Source organism: Pangasianodon hypophthalmus, chromosome 11, assembly GCF_027358585.1.
Source record: "Pangasianodon hypophthalmus isolate fPanHyp1 chromosome 11, fPanHyp1.pri, whole genome shotgun sequence".
Taxonomy (NCBI): Eukaryota; Metazoa; Chordata; class Actinopteri; order Siluriformes; family Pangasiidae; genus Pangasianodon; species Pangasianodon hypophthalmus.
The window spans coordinates 3,313,167-3,337,680 of NC_069720.1; the positions used below are offsets into that span (position 1 = coordinate 3,313,167).

At 40.0% G+C, this 24,514-nt stretch overlaps 1 protein-coding gene and 1 non-coding gene across 30 annotated transcripts in view; one reads left to right on the forward strand and one right to left on the reverse strand.

Moving 5' to 3' along the window:
* The window catches only part of LOC113536476 (CLIP-associating protein 1-B-like), a 72,821-nt gene that overhangs the window by 12,735 nt on the left and 35,572 nt on the right, over positions 1-24,514 (forward strand). For 27 of the 29 annotated variants that reach the window (XM_053238180.1, XM_053238188.1, XM_053238183.1 and 24 more), the window contains exons 3-8: positions 5,814-5,892; positions 6,100-6,203; positions 6,463-6,554; positions 6,659-6,734; positions 7,128-7,225; positions 7,446-7,510. In XM_053238180.1, the coding sequence (XP_053094155.1) occupies positions 5,814-5,892; positions 6,100-6,203; positions 6,463-6,554; positions 6,659-6,734; positions 7,128-7,225; positions 7,446-7,510 (514 nt within the window). Of the gene's footprint in view, positions 1-5,813; positions 5,893-6,099; positions 6,204-6,462; positions 6,555-6,658; positions 6,735-7,127; positions 7,226-7,445; positions 7,511-10,673; positions 10,818-21,186; positions 21,554-24,514 lie in introns of those variants that run through there. The other 2 variants (XM_053238200.1, XM_053238201.1) reach the window with 2 other exon arrangements.
* LOC113536796 (U4atac minor spliceosomal RNA) lies at positions 5,271-5,402 on the reverse strand. Its single transcript, XR_003403706.2, has one exon. It is a non-coding gene; the product is annotated as a U4atac minor spliceosomal RNA (small nuclear RNA).

A 24,514-nucleotide genomic window follows, 5' to 3' on the forward strand; every position in this document is an offset into this window, starting at 1 on the left:
TCGCCTTTTTTAAGTGTTATAACGTAACTGGTGCCATTATTCAGTCATCCATGCTAGTTATCGGGACATTTTTAAGCAAGGAACTTTGTGCAACTGGACCTTTTATAAATTTTAACCGAGTACTCCTGGGATAAAGCGTAAAAGTGCAGGCATGTGTCTGTGCTTCCTCCTGTTGATTAATGACATTTTTAGTTAAACCATCGTTAAAAATCATTATTTAATATTTCACACAGATTTGGGAGACTTTACTGGATATAGATCTGTTTTTGTGGTATATTATGTATGAGCTTTTGAGCATACATTAAAGAGAAACTCTAGCAGTTTATTTTCCTGTTTTCACGCCAAACACCATGTGCTTCATTGACATCTAGCTGCCCTGACGTAATAACCTGTGAGGGCGGATCACCACAGAAAGACCCTCTGTGTTACTTATTTGCTGGTAGAAGACATATAAAGATGTGTAATTCACAGCTCAAACACTTGACAGACAAAATGAGCGAGTCTGTTCAATCCCGGGAGCTGATTACGACTCCATAAAGCCCTCTGTGTTGATGCCTTCGACTAAACCTAATGGCAGAAATCTCTTCAGCTGTTCTATAACACAGCCCGTGTTGTCTCTCTTACACATCTTTGTTTTCTCTCCGAAGGTGTTTAAATACGAGGCATTAACACCCAGTCCTACTTTAGTAAATACTCCTTTTAAACCTGACACATGGTAAGTGGCTTCGCACACTACGCTTATTCCATCGAGGTAGTAAACTTTATTTGATTGTATGCACTGGTAATGCATGTTTAGTTTAATATGATGGTCCAGGAAAGCTATTTTGCACAACATGTTTATTTACTAATGATGAGGAAGCACGGTAGTAAATTGCCATGCTCCAATAAATGAGTGAGTTGCAGGTAGTGTGAATGGAAAATCTTTACCTGCACAATAGGCGAAATAAATGTGACGCCTCCATCCATGGAAAGATTCGTTTTTGTTGCTTGGTGCTGGACTTTTACTTGACTTGAAGGAGATTGGAAACCACAGCCCACATGTGCAGCAGCTTTGCAAGACGTTATGTACTGAGACAAATAAATAAGTTGTCTTTGTAGTTTTTCTGTTTGACTCCCGAGTGATACAACCAAAACGAGTTCACACGAATGTCAGGAGATCGCAAGTTCAAATGCTACATCCATTCATGGTCTGGAGGCAGTGGAGCAAAACTGGCTGTGCTTTCTAGGTGGGAGGGATGCCATACTTTCTCTCTCTCTCTCTCTCTCTCTGCTGTCAATCACAGTGACACTAGCCTATCATGGGCATTTATAAGCTCATGTATGTGGAAGAGGGCAGATAGCGTTTCCTCAGAGTACATTATGCTGACCTGTGATGCAGCAGTTCAAAAAGATGTGGTCGTCTTGGAGGAAGCACATGTTAGCGTTCACTCTGTGTGGTTTGGTAGCTGTCGTATGATAGGGGAGACTTGGCTGCTGCGTTGGAATTGGCAGGTGACCAAACTGGGGAGAAAATGAGGAAAAAATAATAAAAGCTGCATTTGTGTACCACAAAGATGCATTTTGACAGCATGGGAAAGAAACAAGCCGCCATCCCTATTACCATCACCATAAGTCACTAACTTCTAAGGCTTGTAAATTATTATTGTAAAATACACTCGCACCAGAACATGTTTTTCTTAAAATTCAGAAATGATAATACACCTTAACACCTTAAGATATTTTTCATGATATTCACCGGAGCTCTTCAGTTCACGTTATTGCTACTGTAACTGATTAAACCTTCATTACAACTGATTTCATGCAAGTTTTTTTTTTTAATACACATGATCTAAGAATGATTTCTAAGAATTTTAAAAATGTGCTTATTTTATAATTTATGCGTTCAGTTCACACCAACATGCTTCGTTTCCTTTAAAACATTGACGCTGGTATATGGAAATGTACTGCTTAGATGATGTTGCATGATATTTTATCTGTGCAGACGTATTGTGTGTGTGTGTATGTGTGTGTGTGTGTGTGTGTGTGTGTGAGCTCAGTACTCTTGCTGCAGCTCTTGTGTGTACCGCAGTAGGGTTTTGCAGGGGAAAGCCCGCATAATGAATGCAGTTCTGCCGGACTGAAGGCCTGAAAGACCTGAAGAGCTGCAGCACTATCAATGTGTTCTTTATGCTCCTGCTTGAGACCTTCACGATCACGTGTTCATTTTGTTGCCTCTGTTTAACAAACTTGCAGTGTACAGCTTAGCAAATAAACCTAACAAAGACAATGAAAGACACTTATAGAGCTTTTCTACCATACAGTGCGCCGCAACTTGCGGCCTGAGATTACTCGTAATCCTCCACATTGCCGCTAAAATTACAAACCCAAGAATCATGTTGTGTGTCGAACAGCGAGAGTGCTCACCGTTTGACCTATTTAGTCCCAATTTACTAGAACGTTCTAATGACGCCTGAGCCGAGCCGACCAATCAGAGCTCTTCTTCCTGAGCTGGCCTGGAAACCCAGTCATCTCCACCAAGTGTAGCCGCACCACACGCAGAAATGAGGCCAGGAGTCCCTCTGCAGCTCTGCTACAGCTTATTTTCACACACACACCTAAATCAAACTCTTAACTGTAACCTCAGTAACCAAAAGGAAACCTTTTAGATCTTTACTTTCCTTTTTTTTCTGTAAAAAAGCAGTTTACCTCATTGAGACCAGCCAAACATCCACATAAGTTTAAAACTGTCAGGTTTTCTTATCCTATTTATCAGTTAAAGTTGAATAAGGAATACCGTGAGGACTGAATGTCCGATATAACTCTACTGAGAGTGTGTGTGTGTGTGTGTGTGTGTGAGAGACAGTGTGTGTGTTGTATTACAGATGTGTGAGATCCACAGATCTAGTTCAGAGGCCTGTAGTTCCCTCAGGCAGGAAATCCACACCAGGAAAGAATATACTGCATCAGGCTCTTGCCTTACTAGAACTACTGGCTCTTTGTGTGTGTGTGTGTGTGTGTCTGTGTGTGTGTGTGTGAACCACAGTGGCATCAATAGTTGTTGAATTTTCGAATCTGATTGGTCAGAAGGTGTTGATTAATCTTCTGTAACAGCAGCTCTGACAATAACTCCAACTGTTTATATAAATTTATATTAATGTGCTTTTTCTAATCTTTTATCATTTCTGTAAGTAACGCTTTGCACAGGGGATCTCTACATAAACTCTGCTTAATATATGGATTAAAATGTGTTCTTATTTATCAAAGAAAAACATATTATTGTTAATATCATGAAGCTTTTTGTATGGAAATGTATTTGACATTTATGGAAGGAGTCTCCAGTGTCAGTGCTTTGGGAAAGTGTGCTTTCCGGTCTGGTTTCTTTGCTAACATGACAAGATTTTTCTTCTTCTTCTTTTTTTTCCCCCCTAAGAGAGGCTGGTGAGGGAACAGTTGTTTAAAACTGCTATGAAGTAAGGCATAACCAGAACAAAGAGTTGTCCTTCTGCCATTCCACATCATTAAATGCAACAATAAATGGTTAAAAGTGTGACATGTTGTTCATTGATCAAGTGAAAATTGTACTTGTTGGCAAATTGCTGTGGTATAAGAGGAACAAAACACTACAGGGTGTGCTGTTATTGGAAAATAATCAGCATCTGGGTGGTAAGAGTAACTCCTCACACCACCCTGTAGTTGATCATTTTCCAGAAGTGTTTTATTCCTTGTGTGTTATATAATGTAAAAATATCAGCATGTCGAGATGTGTTTGTGCCTTACAGGTTCAGGGTTCAATCCTGAGCTCTGGTTATTGTCTGTGTTGAGGTTTGGACGTTCTCCCCGTGCCTGTGGGTTCTCCGTCTTCCTCACATCTCAGAATTGTGTTGGGTTTTGAATAAGATAAGCTAAGATAAGAAGAGTAACATCAAAGCAAAGAATTTCTATAAATACCTATACATCAGAAGTACTATAAAATAATAAGATAAGAAAAATCACAGAAACAATAAAACAGATCAGTGCATATGTACATGAGTTAGAATTCAATTTGTATATATGCATGTGCGGTGAGTGAGTGTGTGGAACTTCTGCCCAGTGTTAATGGGATACGTTGAATAAAAATGAATAAAAATGTCATGATTTTTTAAGGACTAAATAAAAAATGTTTTGGTGGCTTCAGTTAGCAAGCACTGTTGCCTCGCACCTCCAGGGTTGGGGGTTCGATTTCCGCCTCTGCCCTGTGTGGGCGGAGTTTGCATATTCTCCCCGTGATTCAGGGGTTTTCTCCGGGTACTCCGGTTTCCTCCCCCAGTGCAGAGACATGCGTTGTAGTCCGATAGGCATCTCTGAATTGTTCGTAGTGAGTGAATGGGCGTGTGTGTGTGTGATTGTTCCCTGTGATGGGTTTGCACCTCATCCAGGGTGTCCCCCACCTTGGGATGGTCTCCAGGCTCCCCGTGACTCTGTGTAGGATAAGCGGTACAGAAAATGATGGATGGATGAATATATATAATATTATATACAGCACTGTGCAAAAGTCTTAGGCAGCTTGTTTTTTTTTTTAGTACAAACTTTGTTATAGATTTGTATTTTCTGACTTCTACATTATTGATTCAGTATAAAAACATTTTAGATTCCAAACATTAGTTTTCCAGCACAAAATGAAATCTTACACAAAAATGTTTGTATGTCAGTAAAGAAAGCAGCAGATTCCATAAGAGACACTTTTCAGATAAAAACATAATGAAGGCTGCTGGGTTTCGCTGCAGAAATAAGAAGCGAGTCGACAGTCAAAGTCTCCAGAAGAACTGTGGCTGCTTCTGCAAGATGCTCAGTAACACTTCCAGCTCATTTCCTTATAAAACTGCACACACTGCACCTGAGATACTGCTTTATTTTTTTAAAAGCGAAGGATCGTCACACCAAACATTGACTTTGTTTCATTTATTACTGTTTACTGCTCTTTATAGTATTTTTTTTAAATGTAGAAACATTTAATTTCATTATTTATGAAGGCATCTTTGCTCTACAGCATTTCTTTGCATGTGCCTAAGACTTTTGCACAATACTGTATATATATATATATATATATTCCTAATGTGGTTCTCTTGGTTTTGGTTAAAAATAAAGGAGCTTTATTCCTTGTGTTGTTATATACAGAAACAGGACACTTAATCAGACTTAGAGTATCTGAAAAGCAAAAAAACTGAGCAGCAATTCTCAAAATATCCACTAGAGAACACTGTTAAGCCACAAACACACTTCATGTTTTGTTTTTCTTTGACCAGAATGTAATGGTTTCCAAAAATTGCACCGTAGCCCGAGTAGTAAACACTCAGGTGATGCTGGTTGTGTTGGTCAGGTGTTAGCAGGGATGTTCTCACTACACGTTCATTGAACAGCCCAATCCACCCCAAGACAAGGAAGGTTGAATGTGCGCGTGCGGAGTACCGGTGTTATCATTTTACCCCGGAATTTACTTGATGGAAGGTATATTCATGTCTCAATTGCTTAATCATTTATCATGGATCTGCGAGTATAGTCACAATATACTTATTCCATGTAGTATTTTTAAAATCCCGCGTATATTTATAGAAATAACAGCGAGTAAAAGAGCAATTTTTGCACTACCCATGAGCCTTTGCTGTCCTCATTTGCATACCAGCAGTGCGATCTCAAATGGGCGGGGTTATACAGCTGATACAAGCCAAAAGCTTGAAAACTCGTTTCACTTACAGCATACTTGTTGAGAAAGATCTAACTTTTGGTTGATTATAAATATTTTTTGTATTTTTTGGTGTATTTATACACTTTTATATTATTATGCCTTTCTTTTTCAGGTGGCTCTTCTGGGAATGGACATTGTGTCTGCTTTAGTGACCAGATTACAAAATCGCTTTAAACCCCAAATTGGTACAGGTAAAAATCTTGCTTATTGTTTTAAAGTACACAGTATTTATTACAGATCACACACCCCAAGCCCCCGCTTTTTTTCCTCTAGATCTACATGAATAGAATGGGGAGAATTTAGAGACCAGATGACCCATTTATACCTGATTCATTTCACAGGTTTACAGTGTCATTAAAAGACGTGTAAGTTTTCCGTCTTTGTCCTTTTGTCTTCAGTCCTGCCCAGTTTAACAGACCGTTTAGGTGATGCCAAAGACCAAGTGAGAGACCAAGCCCAGGCTCTGCTGTTAAAAATAATGGATCAAGCTGCCAATCCACAGGTTTGTACTCCCATACTGGTGAATGTATTTATTCAGGAAGAAGCCCAGTGTTACCCAGCTCTATTTTTCTTCTTTTAACACATAAAAACAGGTCCCAATGGCAGGCATCGTATCCTGTGTGGCCCATGATAATTATCTGATAGATAGCCAGGCAAACAGTTACTCATATATTTCAGAAACCACAAAGTAAATACTTTGATATATTGATATATTATCATTATTGCTTTATGCTTTAAACCATGTGATCTGTCGTTTGCAGTACGTATGGGATCGAATGTTGGGAGGATTCAAACACAAGAACAACAGGACTAGAGAGGCTGTCTGCTTTTGCCTTATTTCCACACTAAATATGTGCGTATCACTCGTCGTCCGGTCTGCACGTTCATTTACAGTGTGCGTTAAAAGTGCAAATAATGAAAATGATTTTTTTTTTCTTCCATTGCTGATTTCTTCAGATATGGAGCCCAGGGTTTAACTCTGAGCAAGATTGTTCCTCACATATGCAGTCTGTTAGGAGACCCCACAAGTCAGGTAAGTAGCCTACAGGGTGTCTTTTGTGTCTCTAGTTTTAAATAAAATTCCCCGAGGTTAGCTGTGAAACCTTGGTTTTGGGCGCCATCTAGTGGCCAAATAATACACTACAGAAAAAACCAAACAATCTACTGTATGATATATTATTATGGATAATAAAATCCATTGTAACTGCACTAGCAATATCTCCCTGTGACGTTAGAGCGGCACACGAACACAGAAATGTTTCTTACAGAAATAACAGAAATAGAGCACCATCCAACAAATCACTGAACATATCGCAAATATTTCAGAATAAATCTAGTCAATGTGTTTCCCTTCATTTCCTTCCTAATTCATTATTTATTTAAATTCAGGGTGTTTTAGTGTCAAAGTCTTTATTCTCTGCTCTAGGTTCGAGATGGAGCTATGAACTGTCTTGTGGAGATTTACAGACATGTTGGAGAAAGAGTGCGAATGGATCTCGGGAAAAAAGGCTTGCCACAATCACGGTACGACTTTTTACATGTTTTTTTTTTAAAATTATTATTATTATGTAAATGTGTCACCACATGAAAGTATGCTGCTCTATTTTAGACCTTTTGTGAAGTTCCCTTTTTGGTGTTCCTGCATGTGACTGAAGTTCTCACTTACAAACACACAGCAGTGTGATAACGTTGGAAGTGGGACTGCTGTGGCTGAAACATCGTTCTTTTCTGTCTTTTTTTTTAGGTTGAATGTCATTTTTAGCAAATTTGACGAAGTACAGCGATCAGGGAATATGGTGCTGTCTGCAGGTGAGTGATTACACATCAGCCCTGTCTGTATGCATTTGTTTTGGGGTTTGTAGGACAAAACCGTACAACACTGTTAATCTGACCAGTACACACTACCATGCTGTACATTTTCTCACCGTTCAGTGACATATATCTTGTAGTTTAATCTCATCAGACTATTTGCTGTTTGTCTTATGGTGGATTATTTTGGATTTTCATGGAACCATTCACAAAAAATCATAACAGTCATAGGAATAACGCACATAATAATAAGAAGAGGTGAGGTTGAACCGAATACTTCTGCAGACTGCAGACTCATGCAGCCTCGCTGTGACAGTCGTGTCAGGTGATTAGATTTGTTCTCCATTTGTGCTGATATTTTTCAGTATGTTCTGACATCCCTAACACACCATCAGCAGTGATTGAGTAGGTGTGTGTAAAATACAGTCGTAGTGTAATGAACATGAACAAGGTGGATTATTTACAGTCATACTTTTTTCCCAAAAATGCCTTTGGAGGAGTGTGTAGCGTGTGGATTTTGTTGTGATCATGGACATGTTTCTGAACACAGCTGAAAGGTACAGTGAACCTTATTTCCAGATGTTTCCAGATGTTATCAGCTCAGAGGACCGATACTTTTATTGGCAGTGTTATTCTGGACAGCAGTATTGAGCTGTGTGTGATTAATAATCTTCATGGGTGTTTCTCTCTCTGCAACCCCTTAATCACCTGACTCTCCTCTACTCAATAACTGTCAATTAAAAGGCTAATTATTTCTACATTATGGATTATGCTTTCAAAAGTAACAGTAGGTGAATGATAGACATTTAATTCAGTTTATTATGTTGTAAACGGTCCAGAGTCTGACTTTTTGGCTTGGTGTCATTGATGATCAGTAGCAGAAATTTGTTTAACTGTGGGAATTTGGACTGTTCAGTATACTTTATGTATTATTATTTTGGCTAAACATATTTGCAGTATTTGGTATCTCTCATTCCGATATGATGCAGGTCTGTATATAGTTAACACACCAGAATTATTGACACCTTTAATGAAAATGATTATCTGCCTATTCTCTTGGTAAGTCCAACTAATTCTCCAGTGGACTATATGTTATCAGTGATCCGAAGGGATATAGTGATTCAATATTGTGTAAATTAATTATAAAAAGTTAGTTTTGAAGAATGGTAGACATGATTCCTTTTAGAGGACTAACAGCCACAGAGGCCATGCCTCCTACACTGAGCCTGAAAGGCAATACCACCTTCAGTGAGACTGGCAAGCATAAAGGCCACACCTTCTTCACTAAGACTGACAGGTATAGAGGCCACACCTCTACTGCTAAGACTAACAGGCATTTTGGCCACACCTCCTTCACTAAGACTGACAGGTACAGAGGCTATGCCTCCTTTAACAGGACTGATATGCAATGATGCCACTCCTCCTTAAATAGGACTGACAGATACAGAGGCCCTGCCCCCTTTACTACAGCTAACGTGTACAGAGGCCACACCCCCTTCACTAGTACTCTCAGGCACAGAGGCCACAGGAGGTCTGTGACTGTTATAAATGGCTACTGAGGTCATAGCACTTTTGGTGAAACTGACAGACACAGAGACCATGCGAAGCACAGAGGCCACACTCTTTTTTACTCTGTTTTACTGCACTAGTACTTTCAGCCTTGTGTCCTTCAATATTGCTGACAGGTACCAAGGCCAATCCTCCTTTACAGGGACTCGGAGAGGTCACGCCTCCTTCACTGGACAGACAGACAGACACCATGTCTCCTTCGCTGGACTGACAGACAGAGACCATGTCTCCTTCGCTGGACTGACAGACAGACACTGTGTCTCCTTCGCTGGACAGACAGACAGACACCGTGCCTCCTTCGCTGGACTGACAGACAGGGTCCGTGCCTCCTTCACTGGACTGACAGAGAGAGTCTGTGTCTCCTTCGCTGGACTGACAGACAGAGACTGTGTCTCCTTCGCTGGACAGACAGAGAGAGTCTGTGTCTCCTTCGCTGGACAGACAGACAGGGTGCATGTCTCCTTCGCTGGACAGACAAGCACCGAGGCCACACTTGCTTAAGGGCTCTGGCAGGCACAGAGGACACACCTCCTTCAGTGTGACTAATAAATACAAACACCAATGCTGTGTCCCAATTCGTCTACTATCCGTCCTAAATAGTGTCCGAGATTAAAATTAGCATGTCCCAAATTGTAGTATGTTGAATTGAGTATCCCAAAGGTACCCGGATGGTCTATATTTCCGGTAGATTTTCAAACTGTGGATCCATGGACACTTTTTCAGCTAATATTGCCCACAACTCCTTGCGTGAGGGAGGGAGGAGGAGTTTTGTGATGGTTTGCATTGCTGAATTCAACCTGCAAACATGGCGTACGAGCGTCTTCAGTATTTAAATGTAAGAACTTAAATGAATAAATCGAGCGAATGGTAAATTAAAATATATAAGGAGTAATGAATGAAGAAAAGCTGAAATGCAGCGATGAGTTTGTTTACGGCGACAGTGTAAATAACTCGGCACACCATGTTCTCTTCCTTTAGATGACGTGTTAGTATGTCCCAGTATTTTCACAAAAAAGTGCATACTTTAAGTGCATAGTATAAGTAGGCGAATTGGGACGCAGCACATGCCTTCGTGCACAAACACAACAGGCACAAACCACACCTTCTTTGCTGACAGGCACACTGGCCACACCTCCTTCGGTAGATTGACAGATAGAGAGTTTTAATTTGTGCAGCCGTACTGTAAACATTAAGAACACTTCAGCGATCTATAAATATTTACACCCCCAGGCCTTAAATGTTAAATAGCACAGTGGATAAAAGCTCTGAAGAGCTTTCTTTCTGTTGTTGAGTGTTTGCAGGAGGAGGTGGAAGCCACTCAGTGTTTCTTTGTGCTGCATAAAGGTTAGCACACATCAAAGCACCCGTCCTGGTGCCCTTACAGATCTCTAGGGTGGAAAAGTCCCCTTCTTGAAGGAGGCCAAGTGCAGAGTGGGTGGAATGGAGAAAGAGAATTAAAAGATGGGGTGAGGTGAAGTAGACGAGGAGGCTTGAACAAGCAGTTGCAGCCTCTTTTTTTGGAGAATGGTGGCACTTTGTATCTGCAGTCACAAGATCACCCAGAGAGGGGAGGAGAGCGAGAGAGCGAGAAGGAAGGAAGGAGGGAGGGAGGGAAGGAACAGGAAAGACAGGAGAGTGAAGCTATGCAGAGCAAAGGAGAGCAAACGCTCGCACTTATATACACACACTAACTGTACTGCATCGAATATCAGCACACTGGGCATGACGTCCGGGGAAGGTAAGAGCTCAGCGAGCAGTCAGGAATCATTTCTAGCACATTTCTTCTCTGCTTATTTCTAGACTTCGGCAGGTGACTGACATGTCATACACACGTTGTGTGTGGATACATGCTGTGAGTTTAACACACTGTTTACGTAAGGTTGACTCTGGCGCTTAATAGCTAACCTCATTTTCATTAGGAATGAAGCAGGTGCACATTTACAGAGCTTCATTATCATTCTTCCGTCTTGTGGCTTCATGCTAATGAGGCTTTTATGTGCTGGGAGTAGCAAGTTGCTGCCTGACTTAGTTTAGTTTATTGGGATGAATTCATCTTGAGCGACATCTTGCTTTGTGCCAGTTCTCATATTTCTTACACAGAATTAACTATTGATGCTAAAGATCTTAATTTTTTAAAGTGTGCAGTGTGAGCAACACGATAGTCTTTTTGCAGGAATAATCAGTGAGAAATGTCTGTTTGCTGTTTATCGATTATTAGTAATAAAGGAAGGGTGCAACACTATAATTTTTTTCAGACTGGGTATAATATATATATATATATATGGTTTTTGCTACACCTCAACACTGATAAGCACACTGATAACAAAATGAACATCATTCTTAATATTAAGCAATCAAGGACATCATAGAACATGGTTACTGCTTTATGCTGCTTGCAATGAACTCCTCATTCTTTGCGAGTTTTTTGTGTAAGATCATGTGTAAGATGGTGTTTAAACCGTATCTTTAAGTGCTGAACAGTATTGGTGAGCTCAGGCATTAAAAATGAGCGCTAGGTATCGTGAACTGTGGCGAAAGGAAGTGCTCAGTGCTCGCAGAACTGAAGTGCTCAGTGGGACAGTTTCTCTGCACAGTCACTTCAGAGCTCCATGCTTGTAAATATACCTTTGTGTCATGGCATTTTTTTTTATAAGAGTATGAATAAATTAGCATTTTGCGAAGTATTTTATCCCTACGTTTACAGTAGCAAGCAGCAAGTCTCTTCTTGGCATGTTAGCAGCTGCTATTGTCGTTGCTTGTGTGGCCTGTCCAGCATTTTTTTTAGTTCCAATGAGAAAGCGTAATAGCTATATACGGCTTCTAATGCAATATTAAATGTAATAGTCATTGTGACAATTAGTTGTTTGTTTTATGTGTTACATGCTAGGCTTCATACTAGCTTCGTTTGCAGATTCGCAAAACAAGCTAATGATGAACCAACGATCTCTGCTACTTCCTTCCGAGTTTTACAGCACTGTGCAAAAGTCTTAGGCACCCTGTTTTTTTTTTTTTTTAGTACAAACTTTGTTATAGATTTTTATTTTATGACTTATACATAATTGATTCAGTACAAAAACATTTTAGATTCCTAACATTAGTTTTCCAGCACAAAATTAAATGTTACAGAAAAATGTTTGTATGTCAGTAAAGAAAGCAGCAGGTTACATAAGAGACACTTTTCAGATAAAAACATAATGAAGGCTGCTGGGTTTCGCTGCAGAAATAAGAAGCGAGTCGACAGTCAAAGTCTCCAGAAGAACTGTGGCTGCTTCTGCAAGATGCTCAGTAACACTTCCAGCTCATTTCCTTATAAAACTGCACACACTGCACCTGAGAATACTGTTTTTTTTTAAGCGAAGGATCGTCAGACCAAATATTGACTTTGTTTCATTTATTACTGTTTACTGCTCTTTATAGGATTTTTTTAATGTACAAACATTTAGTTTCATTATTATTGAAGGCATCTTTGCTCTACAGCATTTCTTTGCATGTGCCTAAGACTTTTGCACAGTACTGCATTTTTCTTCATAATTTCTCTATGCACATTTAATGAAAGGTTGTATATGACAGGGTACAAATATTTTTCTTTCACTTTTGATCATGCAGTAAATAGGAACGAATTCAGCTGCAAGTGGGGAGTTTTATTTTTTATTTTTCATAATGTCTCTTTACACAGACATAATGAGAAGTTGTATATGACAGGATATGATAACTGGACGGTTATACGTTTTCCAGTTTTGCATGTCGAACAGTAAATAGGAACTAATAGCAGATAGGAAGTAGAGTTGTGGGTGTGGGACTGATGAAACGCAGTATAGGATTGCTCTGAGGAATCATTTGAGCCATGATTTGTAGGTTTACTGCGTCATATCTATTTTACATACAATTGAGAGCATCTCAAATCAAATGTTGCTTGTTCTGTCGCTGAAATCGCGGCTCTTTGTCACGCATGTACATAGAAAATGAATGTTCCCCTGTCGTGTTGTTGCTTGCTAGTGTGAATGTAGGGATAGATTTGCCCCCGAATCACATCTGTATGTGTTTGTGTGTGTATATGTGTGCAATTGTGTGTATGTGTGTATATGGGTTCCTGGCAGAGGAACACTGAAGGGTTTCACTGGGTTGACTGTTGTGTTTCCAGCATCTTGGCATGCCTGTGTCTGTGTGTGTGTGTGTGTGTGTGTTAGGGAATGTGTGTAGGACCTGCTGGGTATGTGTCGCTCTTTCACAGTGCTGAGCCCACACACAGTGACACTACTCTCCAAAATAAGAGCTTTTCTTTATTTAGGATGTGTTTCTTCACCTTGTTCCTGGTTTTAACACTGGATTTTCAAGCTTCTGAGAGAAAGTCATGTGTCTTTGAGAGCAGATCATGTGAGGTTTGCGTTTAGAAGGAGAAATATTTGCAGTAGTGTAATGTGCAAAGCTCAGCATCTTAATGTCCTGATCAGGCTGGATTTCCACCCTCACTCGGGGCCTTGTGGCTGCCTGCCAGGCCTGAGCTCTTTTCTTCTTGCACCACATCACCTGCTCCGTGAATCAGCCACGAACTGTTCAGATGTTGTAAAGGGCAGTGTATTTTCTGTTGTTTCATATTAGCCAAAAATAGGAAGTCATTTTGTGTCTTCGAGTATAATGAAGTCATAACAAGTCATGGTTGAAACTTTCCATCTTCTGAAGGTTTATAAAGCCACGCTGGGTTCATGAGCAGTTACAGTAGGTCTCAGGCCAAAACCAAGGAAGGTGTACAGTTCAACAAGGTCAAAGTTTAATCCAAAGAGACATCAAAAAAACACAACAAGTATTCAATACGTGATCAGGTAGTCAGTAATAACAAGGCTCAGAACTTACTCACACTCACAGAATGGCAAGACTTCGTAATGAATGGTTAAACATGAGCTGCTTAAATACTTTAAAAGCAGGAAGTGGTAGTCAGAGGTAGTGCTAGTATTCTGGTGACTGGAGATAGGGAGGGGAATGTCCTGAGCTCTTGTTACAAAAATGGTGTGGTTTGAGAATTATCATTTGACAAATTTTTTTAGTTTTCCATAACTTCACTGGTGGTGAAGTTAGACTTAAAACTCTACTGTATGTGTAAATCCCCTCTGGCTCTTTTGCTTTAGTCTCTCCATAACCTCCTCTGCCGTGATTCTCCTGTTTCTTGGGATGAAGACTGTGTCATGGTCACGTTTCAGCTGTGATGAATTCCAGGAGAGCATTGTGTTCATTGTTACTGTTCTGAATAGTGGATCGGTTTGCGCTGAACAGAAGCGTCCTGTGTTTCCTTTTCTCTTTCTGTCTGAGCTGAAGCTAGAGTACCCACACTGCCGTTCTGTCCTGGGTGGCTACGTCTGAGCTTTCTGAGGTTTCTGTACCTCAGCAGCTGCAGTTATACATAAACGATGTGCATGTACAAAAACCAGGATACATTAGAAATTCAGACAAAAAAAAAATCTATGAAAAAAATATGTGGACGTAATCTATTTACTTGAAAGCAAGACCATATTTTGTGTAATGGGAAAAAAATTATAATACGTTCCATGGAACAACCAGATAAAAAAAAAAAAAAAAAAAAAATAATAATAATAATAATAGTGATGATGATGATGATGATGTATGGCTCACCTGTTTGATTTTCCCAGCCTTCTTTGCCTACTTCTTAATGGATTTCACTAAGATTTCAACCTTTTTGCAGTTCACTTTTAATTACATTTTGTTCTTAAGAATTTCTAGGAGTGCTTTTAAAAAAATTTATTAGAATAAATTTACTTCAAATAAGCTAATTAACCATTTTTCATAAGTTTTTTTTCCCATCTCTACCAAGGGGGTCAATAATAGTGCAGCTGACTGTAACAATAGCTGAACACACAATGCTTTATATATACAGTTCTGTGCAAAAGTCTTGGCACCTGTTTTTTTAGTACAAACTTTGTTATAGATTTTTATTTTCTGACTTCTACATTATTGATTCAGTACAAAAACCTTTTAGATTCCAAACATTAGTTTTCCAGCACAAAATTAAATGTTACAGAAAAATGTTTGTATGTTAGTAAAGAAAGCAGCAGGTTACATAAGAGACGCTTTTCAGATAAAAACATAATGAAGGCTGCTGGGTTTCGCTGCAGAAATAAGAAGCGAGTCGACAGTCAAAGTCTCCAGAAGAACTGTGGCTGCTTCTGCAAGATGCTCAGTAACACTTACAGCTCATTTCCTTATAAAACTGCACACACTGCACCTGAGAATACTGTTTTTTTTTTTTTTAAAAGCGAAGGATCGTCACACCAAATATTGACTTTGTTTCATTTATTACTGTTTACTGCTCTTTTTTATTTTTTTTAATGTACAAACATTTAGTTTCATTATTTGTGAAGGCATCTTTGCTCTACAGCATTTCTTCGCATGTGCCTAAGACTTTTGTACAGTACTATATATATATATATATATATATATATATATATATATATATATATATATATACACTATATTACCAAAAGTATTCGGTCACCCATCCAAATGATCAGAATCAGGTGTCCTAATCACTTGGCCTGGCCACAGGTGTATAAAATCAAGCACTTAATCATGCAGACTGTTTTTACAAACATTTGTGAAAGAATGGGCCGCTCTCAGGAGCTCAGTGAATTCCAGCGTGGAACTGTCATAGGATGCCACCTGTGCAACAAATCCAGTCGTGAAATTTCCTCGCTCCTAAATATTCCACAGTCAACTGTCAGCTTTATCATAACAAAATGGAAGAGTTTGGGAACAACAGCAACTCAGCCACGAAGTGGTAGGCCACGTAAACTGACGGAGAGGGGTCAGCGGATGCTGAAGCGCATAGTGCAAAGAGGTCGTCGACTTTCTTCACAGTCAATTGCTACAGAGCTCCAAACTTCATGTGACCTTCAGATTAGCCCAAGTACAGTACGCAGAGAGCTTCATGGAATGGGTTTCCATGGCCGAGCAGCTGCATCCAAGCCACACATCACCAAGTGCAATGCAAAGCGTCGGATGCAGTGGTATAAAGCACGCCGCCACTGGACTCTAGAGCAGTGGAGACGCGTTCTCTGGAGTGATGAATCACGCTTTTCCATCTGGCAATCTGATGGACGAGTCTGGGTTTGGAGGTTGCCAGGAGAACGGTACATTTCGGACTGCATTGTGCCGAGTGTGAAATTTGGTGGAGGAGGAATTATGGTGTGGGGTTGTTTTTCAGGAGTTGGGCTTGGCCCCTTAGTTCCAGTGAAAGGAACTTTGAATGCTTCAGGATACCAAAACATTTTGGACAATTCCATGCTCCCAACCTTGTGGGAACAGTTTGGAGCGGGCCCCTTCCTCTTCCAACATGACTGTGCACCAGTGCACAAAGCAAGGTCCATAAAGACATGGATGACAGAGTCTGGTGTGGATGAACTTGACTGGCCTGCACAGAGTCCTGACCTGAACCCGATAGAACACCTTTGGGATGAATTAGAGCGGAGACTGAGAGCCAGGCCTTCTGACCAACATCAGTGTGTGACCTCACCAATGCGCTTTTGGAAGAAAGGTCAAAAATTCCTATAAACACACTCCTCAACCTTGTGGACAGCCTTCCCAGAAGAGTTGAAGCTGTAATAGCTGCAAAAGGTGGACCGACATCATATTGAACCCTATGGGTTAGGAATGGGATGGCACTTAAGTTCATATGTGAGTCAAGGCAGGTGACCAAATACTTTTGGTAATATAGTGTATATATATATATATATGTATGTGTGTGTGTGTTTTTTTTCTTTCTAGGAATTCTTTATTCAGTGTTGTGAATTTACATACAGAGTTGCTTTATATATAGCACCTTATGTGTCTTTCATTCTCAGTTCTCCCAGTGGCTCTGGACCTGAGTATAAGAACTTAAATGTTGTATTTTTGGTTCAAAAATGGATTTTCTTGACCAGCTGAGCACTTCATACACATTTCCTCATCCTCATACTGATTAGTACTGCTGTGGTCTTTATGAATGACTCCAGCGCTGCGGTTAGGAATGTTATTTACAGTAGGAAGCCATCTGCCGTGTCTGAGTATCAGGGAACACATTGACCTGAGAGGCCTAATAAGGAGGTACCTGAAACAGAATGATTAGAGGCATGTGTTGCGGCGGATGAGAGAGAAATTAGGTCACATTTTAAGGGGTAGGTAAAGGACACATCCTGACCTAGTTAAGACCTACTTTTATGAGTGTTGACCTAACCCAAGTTAAGCTGTAAGGACCGAAAAGTAGGACGTTTTTTTTAAAAAAAAGAAGATCTCATGATCTCGTTCACATGCGACTGTTCTTTATTTGAGTTCTTTATTTTGCAGTGTTCGTTTTATTTGAGAGAGTTTGCACTGTTAAGAAACACGAGCCGCACATAAACACTGTGCAGCTTTGAGCTTTTGTTGCTCTGATTGAGGTTAAGCTGATCTGCGGGAGCGACCCGAGACCTAAACCTCCTGCATTCCAGCTCATTTGCTCATTCCCTTGCCTCTCAATAAGGATTAGTGGATTTCATCTGAGACAAAATGTGAGCTGAGGCTTCACACTGGAGCGTTTCAGAGGCTGCAGTTTTATGGTGCATCTCTGCATTTTTAGTCAACTTTGAGCCGTGTGTCAGTGCAAGCGTATAATTTCCATCTCACTTCTTAAGTGAAAAAGTCCAAACTCAGCATGTTACAAGTCTGTGTGGAATGTGTTGATTACTGGGTTCAGTGTTTGGTATGTGTCTTGGCTGTTTTTAACTCATTTTCCGGATTATGGCGTGAGCAGTCAGCTGTCACAGAGAGTTAGTGTGTGGCGTGGCCGTCTGTGTGTTTTGGCCAGATAGACACTGATCTTTCTCTTTACATTAAACTAAATGTGCAAATGTGGATGCACATACTATATGCACTTTATTAATGATTTCTAACATCCAGTGACAGCAAGAAGTCTCAGCGATAATAACTAATCCACTTACATATCCGGAATATTGAGGATGTACATACTCACACACTCTAGGTCTAGGGTGATAGAGACTTTTTCAGATAGAGAAGGCTGCCACCTTGTGGAGAAATATTATAAGGAGTAGAAATTAAATGTTCATTCTCATATGAGTTTCCCTTCTAGAAGGATAAACGTATGTGTTCTATACTGATAGATGGACATTTATACAATATTTGCACTTCTGAAATTAGCTTCCTAAAAGCTTCGTGACGGAAAAGCTGGGAATTCTCTCTTCCAAACAATGTCCAGGTCACTCAGGAATGTCTGTTGTGTCTATTTTTCCAGATGTCATATCCCATATACCCTTTTTTCCTAAAGCTATTGCAGGTATCTTCAGTTACTTACATGGACCAACTCTAGTATTGCTAGGCTGTTAAAATCTATTTTAATACCAATACCTTTATTTTCTTGTTATGTAATGTATTTTTCTATACGTTAAAGGTTTTTTACTGTTGTGTTGCCACATTTTATAATGGTAACAATTGAATTTACATCCATCTTCTTGTAAAAAAAAGAAATAAATAAAGATGGGGAGGGTGAAGGCTTACATGTACTTCCTCTAAGACATGTGAAACCAACCAACCGCATCCTTTTGAGCTTGAACTCATTCAGCGTAAGACACTTGGAGAAGAGTGCTATTTACCCTCTTCTGCATACATGAGCTCACAGACTGCCACGATTGGCTAGTGTCGCTGTGATTGACAGTGGAAGGACAGTATGCTATCCCTCTCACCCAGAGAGCAAGGCTAGCTTTGCTCTATTGGACTCCTGGCTATGGATGGCTGTGTCATTGTAGGTATTCGAACTCACGATCTCCAGATGATAGGGTGAACTCTTTTGTCTTGCACCACTCAGGAATGAAATTGTTCTTCTTCAATACCCTCCTTACTGTTTGTCATAAAGAGCTGTTACTTACATACGCATGTTCAGGAACTCCAGGCCCTTCTTCTGGCTATCTAAGATCTTCTTGGTCTGTCCGCGTGTCCATCCGTCCATCCATGCAACTGTCCAAGATTCTTGTTAGCGCAACATCTCAAGAACGTGTAGTTAAATGTTTGTTGGATTTATATGGCATTAACATTATAACCAGCAAATGAACTGTTTACATTTTGGAATTACTCCAAACAGGGTCAAGGTTACAGCAAGGTCAGATATCTGAATTAGTTTTACTTCAGTAGCTTTCTTCCTGTTTGAAGTATATTTTAATGGTGTTTCTGGCATAATACCTGGTTGCCGTCAAGTTCTATACTTGTTTTTAAAGAAATACGAGAGAGACTAATCAAAGTTTGGAAATTCTTTTATTCCCTGATATGCAGGTACAGTCCATGCAACAACAGTGTAGAAGCTCATGTGCCATTTCCTCATCATTAAGCAATTTATTACTCGATATATAAAAAAATTTAAGTCATCAAAACAAGATTGAGGTGATTTTAAATTTGTATAATTTATATAATATTCATCATGTATGTTCTGATAGTAACAGTGTATTTAAAAAGACAGTGTGACATCTGTGCTGCTGAACAACATTAAGTGTGTGTAGCTTGCTAGCCCCCCCTAGCTGTAATATAAAAATCACACCAGGTTTATATTTTCTGCTCCATTAACGGTGTCTCTCTCTGCTAACCCAGTTTACTCCATCAGCACACTGTGTTCCAATACCAGCGTCCATTCACTGACTCACTTTCTCTGGTGACGCATCAGAATGTGTCCACTGTCAGTGTCAGGATGCCTTGGGTGCAGATTCATCAGGCGTGTTTTATTACAGGGAGGGAGCACTTTATAGGGGCAGATGGTCTGATCTCCAATCAGTCAGTGACATTTTGGGAAGACAGTGGGTGATCTAAAACAGTGTTTAATCCCTAAAGATGCTAATTTAACCCTCTGTTTCCTGTTTAGCAATACATTTCCACTTGACCTGGGCCTTTTGTTTTAATATCAGTATAGATGTACAGCTTATGCTGAAATGCACAATGCATGCAATCTTTATCTCAGTACTGTACAATAAAAATAATATCTATTGAAGTAGAGACGTGATCAACCCTCCTGATGGCAGGTGTGTTTACAAGAGGAAAACACTGTAAGATGGAGAAAATATGATGGACATTTTTGTTTCGTACTTTCTTTTTAACACATTTAAAAGAACTAAAATACCAGGAATTATCTTTTTTTTTAATGAATTTATAAAGATTCGTTTAAAAAAATGTCAAAATGTTTCAGGTAGCCTAAAATGTACCGTAGCTAATTTTTTGTCTGAGTGAACAAGCTAATACAACTATTAGCGATGGCTAAATCACAATGGCTGCTAGTATTTTATTCATAGTTGTGGCTGTCACTCATTAACAGTAATACATAATTAATAATTTATTAATATTTTTTTCTTCAAAAGCCCCTAACTGTCTGTGGCAGCTGCCTTAATACAAAAAAAAAGAGCTAGTCATGCTAAGTGTGCCATTGCTTTATTTACATTAAACTCCTGTTCCAAAATGGAGGCTAAGAAGTTTTTGACTGATTTTAGGACCTTTTTTTTGTCACTTCCTGTTATCGTGTTTGGCTTAAATAGCAAAAAAGATAAACGTTTTGGAGTCATGATAACTGTGGGATATAATAATCAGTCTGAGGTAAATCTGAGGGAGCTGTATCCAGTAGTTAGTTCAGCTGGCAGCTAATCACATGACTGTGTAGTTTACACCACATCGCTGCTGATGTTCTGTAACAGCAGCTCTGACAGTCGTTCCTGCTATAATTCGAATGAAAGGTTTATATTAATGCACTCATTCTAATACGATATCATTTCTATAGTAACAACCCGTTCATAGAGACTCGTATGGCAAACACTCCACATAATCTAAAGCTAATAGTTTATTTATTTTCCCTATAACAGCATGTCCTGTCACGTTGTATTCCTTCCATACGACACACTGTACTACATACGACTTCGATATATAGTATACAGTATATACAGGTACAGTATATATTATACCATGAGCATTATTTCTAGCACAGCCTGGTTTTGTGTGTGTGTGTGTGTGTGTGTGTGTGTGTGTGTTTATTAGCTCCTCCCCCCAGTCATGTCACCCCTTCCCCCATCAAGTAATATTGGGAGGCGTGTTTACAGAGTGACACATCATCTAAACGGTGTGTTCCTGGTGCACTTGTCACACACACACACACACACACACACACGTATGCAGGGGGAGGGAGTGTGCTTGTATGAATCATGCAGAGATGCCCATGTTCAGTGACTGCCTGTCCACACATCTGACCACACACTCAGAGAGCATCCTTAGTCATACACACACACACACACACACACACACACACACACACACACACACACACACACACACACGCGCACACACACACACACACACACACACAGTGAGCAGGGAAGGAGGGGCAGGCTGTGGAGACACAGGCAGCATGAGGCTGAGCCAGAGAGTGTGACGGCATGTTGAGGAAACTGGTATGCCGGAGGATCTGCGCCTGTAAGCATCTCTCTTTCTTTCCATCAAGGGAGGGAGGGAAAGAGGGAGGGAAAGAGGGAGAGAGAGGCAGAGGAATGGCAGACAGGGCCGGTAACAGACAGCAGCATTGGGTGTGAATGCCGAACGGGTTTGAACAGTAGCTAATCTTTATCGCAGAGTGAGCGAGAGCATCTTGAAGCGGTGACTGTGGGAAGGACTGGGAACAGATGTGTTTTTTTTTTCTTCTTGGATTTCACTATTAGTGTCTTGTTTTATTGTATGTTGCTGATAATTAGGACTGTGAATTGATATTTGGTTAAATCTGTCTTAGATTTGTCTGTCCAATATTTATGATACTAAATGTATTTAGAAATCACTACACGTAGGAGAAGTGTTTATCACAGGATGCATGTGTGAGAAAGATGTGTTGTGACCGATGAATGATGTCTTTGGTGAGCTGCTCTGGTTTGTGTGTGTGTGTGTGTGTGTGTGTGTGTTAATAATTCATTAGAATTGATTGCCAGTCTGGCACATTTCAGAGCAACTCTCACGTGTACGACTCAAGGGAAAATATATAGGCACTTCCAATATAAGGTTGTGCTGAAGAAGACAGTGCCCTTCAAAGAGGAAACCCTTAACCACGACTAGCCTATCATTGCCATCACATTGCATTTAGCCTAGCATTGACCTCCCATCATGGATGGACAGGAATTCACATAACATCATGAGTCGGAGTCATAATTACAAAGGCTTTGCGTTTAATTGTGCCAGTATTGTTAACTACTTAGCAACCCTGATCTGTTTTGGTATCTTATTATTGTAAAAATGCTCTAGCTAATGATTAGAGATGGTTAGAAGTCATGATAAAAGTAAGTTGTATTTAGAAAAACAAAGCATTATGTATTATCCACCATTGACACAGGCCTTACCTCTGCTGTGATTAAATATTGGATAACAAAAGTGATCTGAAGGGATGTTCATGTTCATTTAGGTCAGGAACTCATATTTAAAAAGCAAACATCACATTAAGACCAGCCTAGTACTCACATCACACCTAGCCTAGTACTCACATCATCACATCACATTATCACATCATGACTAGCCTAGCTCTCACATCACATCATCACCTCATCACGACTAGTCTAGCTCTCACATCATATCACATTATCTCATCACGACTTGCCTAGCTCTCACATCATCACCTCATCACATCACATCACATCATCATATCATCACATCATGACTAGCCTAGCTCTCACATCACCTCACCTCATCACATCACATCACGACTAGCCTATCTCTTACAGCACAGCATCACATCATCACATCATGGCTAGCCTAGCTCTTACAGCACAGCATCACATCATCACATCATGGCTAGCCTAGCTCTTACAGCACAGCATCACATCATCATATCATGGCTAGCTTAGCTCTCACATTGCATCACATCATCACATCACGACTAGCCTAGCTCTTACAGCACAGCATCACATCATCATGTCATGGCTAGCTTAGCTCTCACATGGCATCACATCATCACATCATGACTAGCCTAGCTCTCACATCATATCACATTATCTCATCACGACTTGCCTAGCTCTCACATCATCACCTCATTACATCACGACTTGCCTAGCTCTCACATCACCTCATCACATCACATCATCATATCATCATATCATGACTAGCCTAGCTCTCACATCACCTCACCTCATCACATCACGACTAGCCTATCTCTTACAGCACAGCATCACATCATCACATCATGGCTAGCCTAGCTCTTATAGCACAGCATCACATCATCATGTCATGGCTAGCTTAGCTCTCACATTGCATCACATCATCACATCATCACATCATGGCTAGCTTAGCTCTCACATTGCATGATATCACATTATCTCATCACGACTAGCCTAGCTCTCACATCACATCATCACATCACGACTAGCGTAGCTCTCACATCACATCATCACATCACGACTAGCCTAGCTCTCACATCACATCATCACATCACGACTAGCCTAGCTCTCACATCACATCATCACATCACGACTAGCCTAGCTCTTACAGCATATCATCACATCACGACTAGCCTAGCTCTTAAAGCACATCATCACATCACGACTAGCCTAGCTCTTAAAGCACATCATCACATCACAACTAGCCTAGCTCTTAAAGCACATCATCACATCACAACTAGCCTAGCTCTTAAAGCACATCATCACATCACAACTAGCCTAGCTCTTAAAGCACATCATCACATCATCACATCATGGCTAGTCTTGCTATTACATAACATCATAACATCAGATCATTACATCAAGTCATCACATCACATAGCCTCGCTCTCACATCATCACATCATCGCATTATCACATCACTACTAGCCTAGTGCTCACATCATCACAAAACTACTAGCCTAGATTTCCCCTCACAGAATGAGTAGGCTATCACTTCCATCACATTGCCAGTAGCCTAGCACTGACATCACATTGCCATCTTATGACTAGCCTACCATAAGCATGATGCCATCATAAGCCTACCATTTGCCATCATAAGCATGGCTAGCCTAGCACTGATGTCACATTACAACAAGACTATCATGGAAATAACATAATATCAAGACTATGCTAGCAATGACATCACATCACATTACAGCTAGCCTAGCACTGACATCACATTATGACTAGTATAGCATTCACGTCACAGCACGGATATCCTAGCACTTTGATAGCCTATTGATATTGCATCCTGGCTAGCCTAACAGTGACATGTTATGGCTAGGTTTATTATTAGTTAAACACAACATTCGCATTGTGTGTATATATATAGCACTATAAAGCTAGTATCACTCTACTGACAAAGCACTGTTAGCTTAGCATGTCCATTTCAATAATAATAATAATAATAATAATAATAATAATAATAATAATGTATTTTAATTAATGAATTAATCAAAGCATTATCTGACATCACAACTAG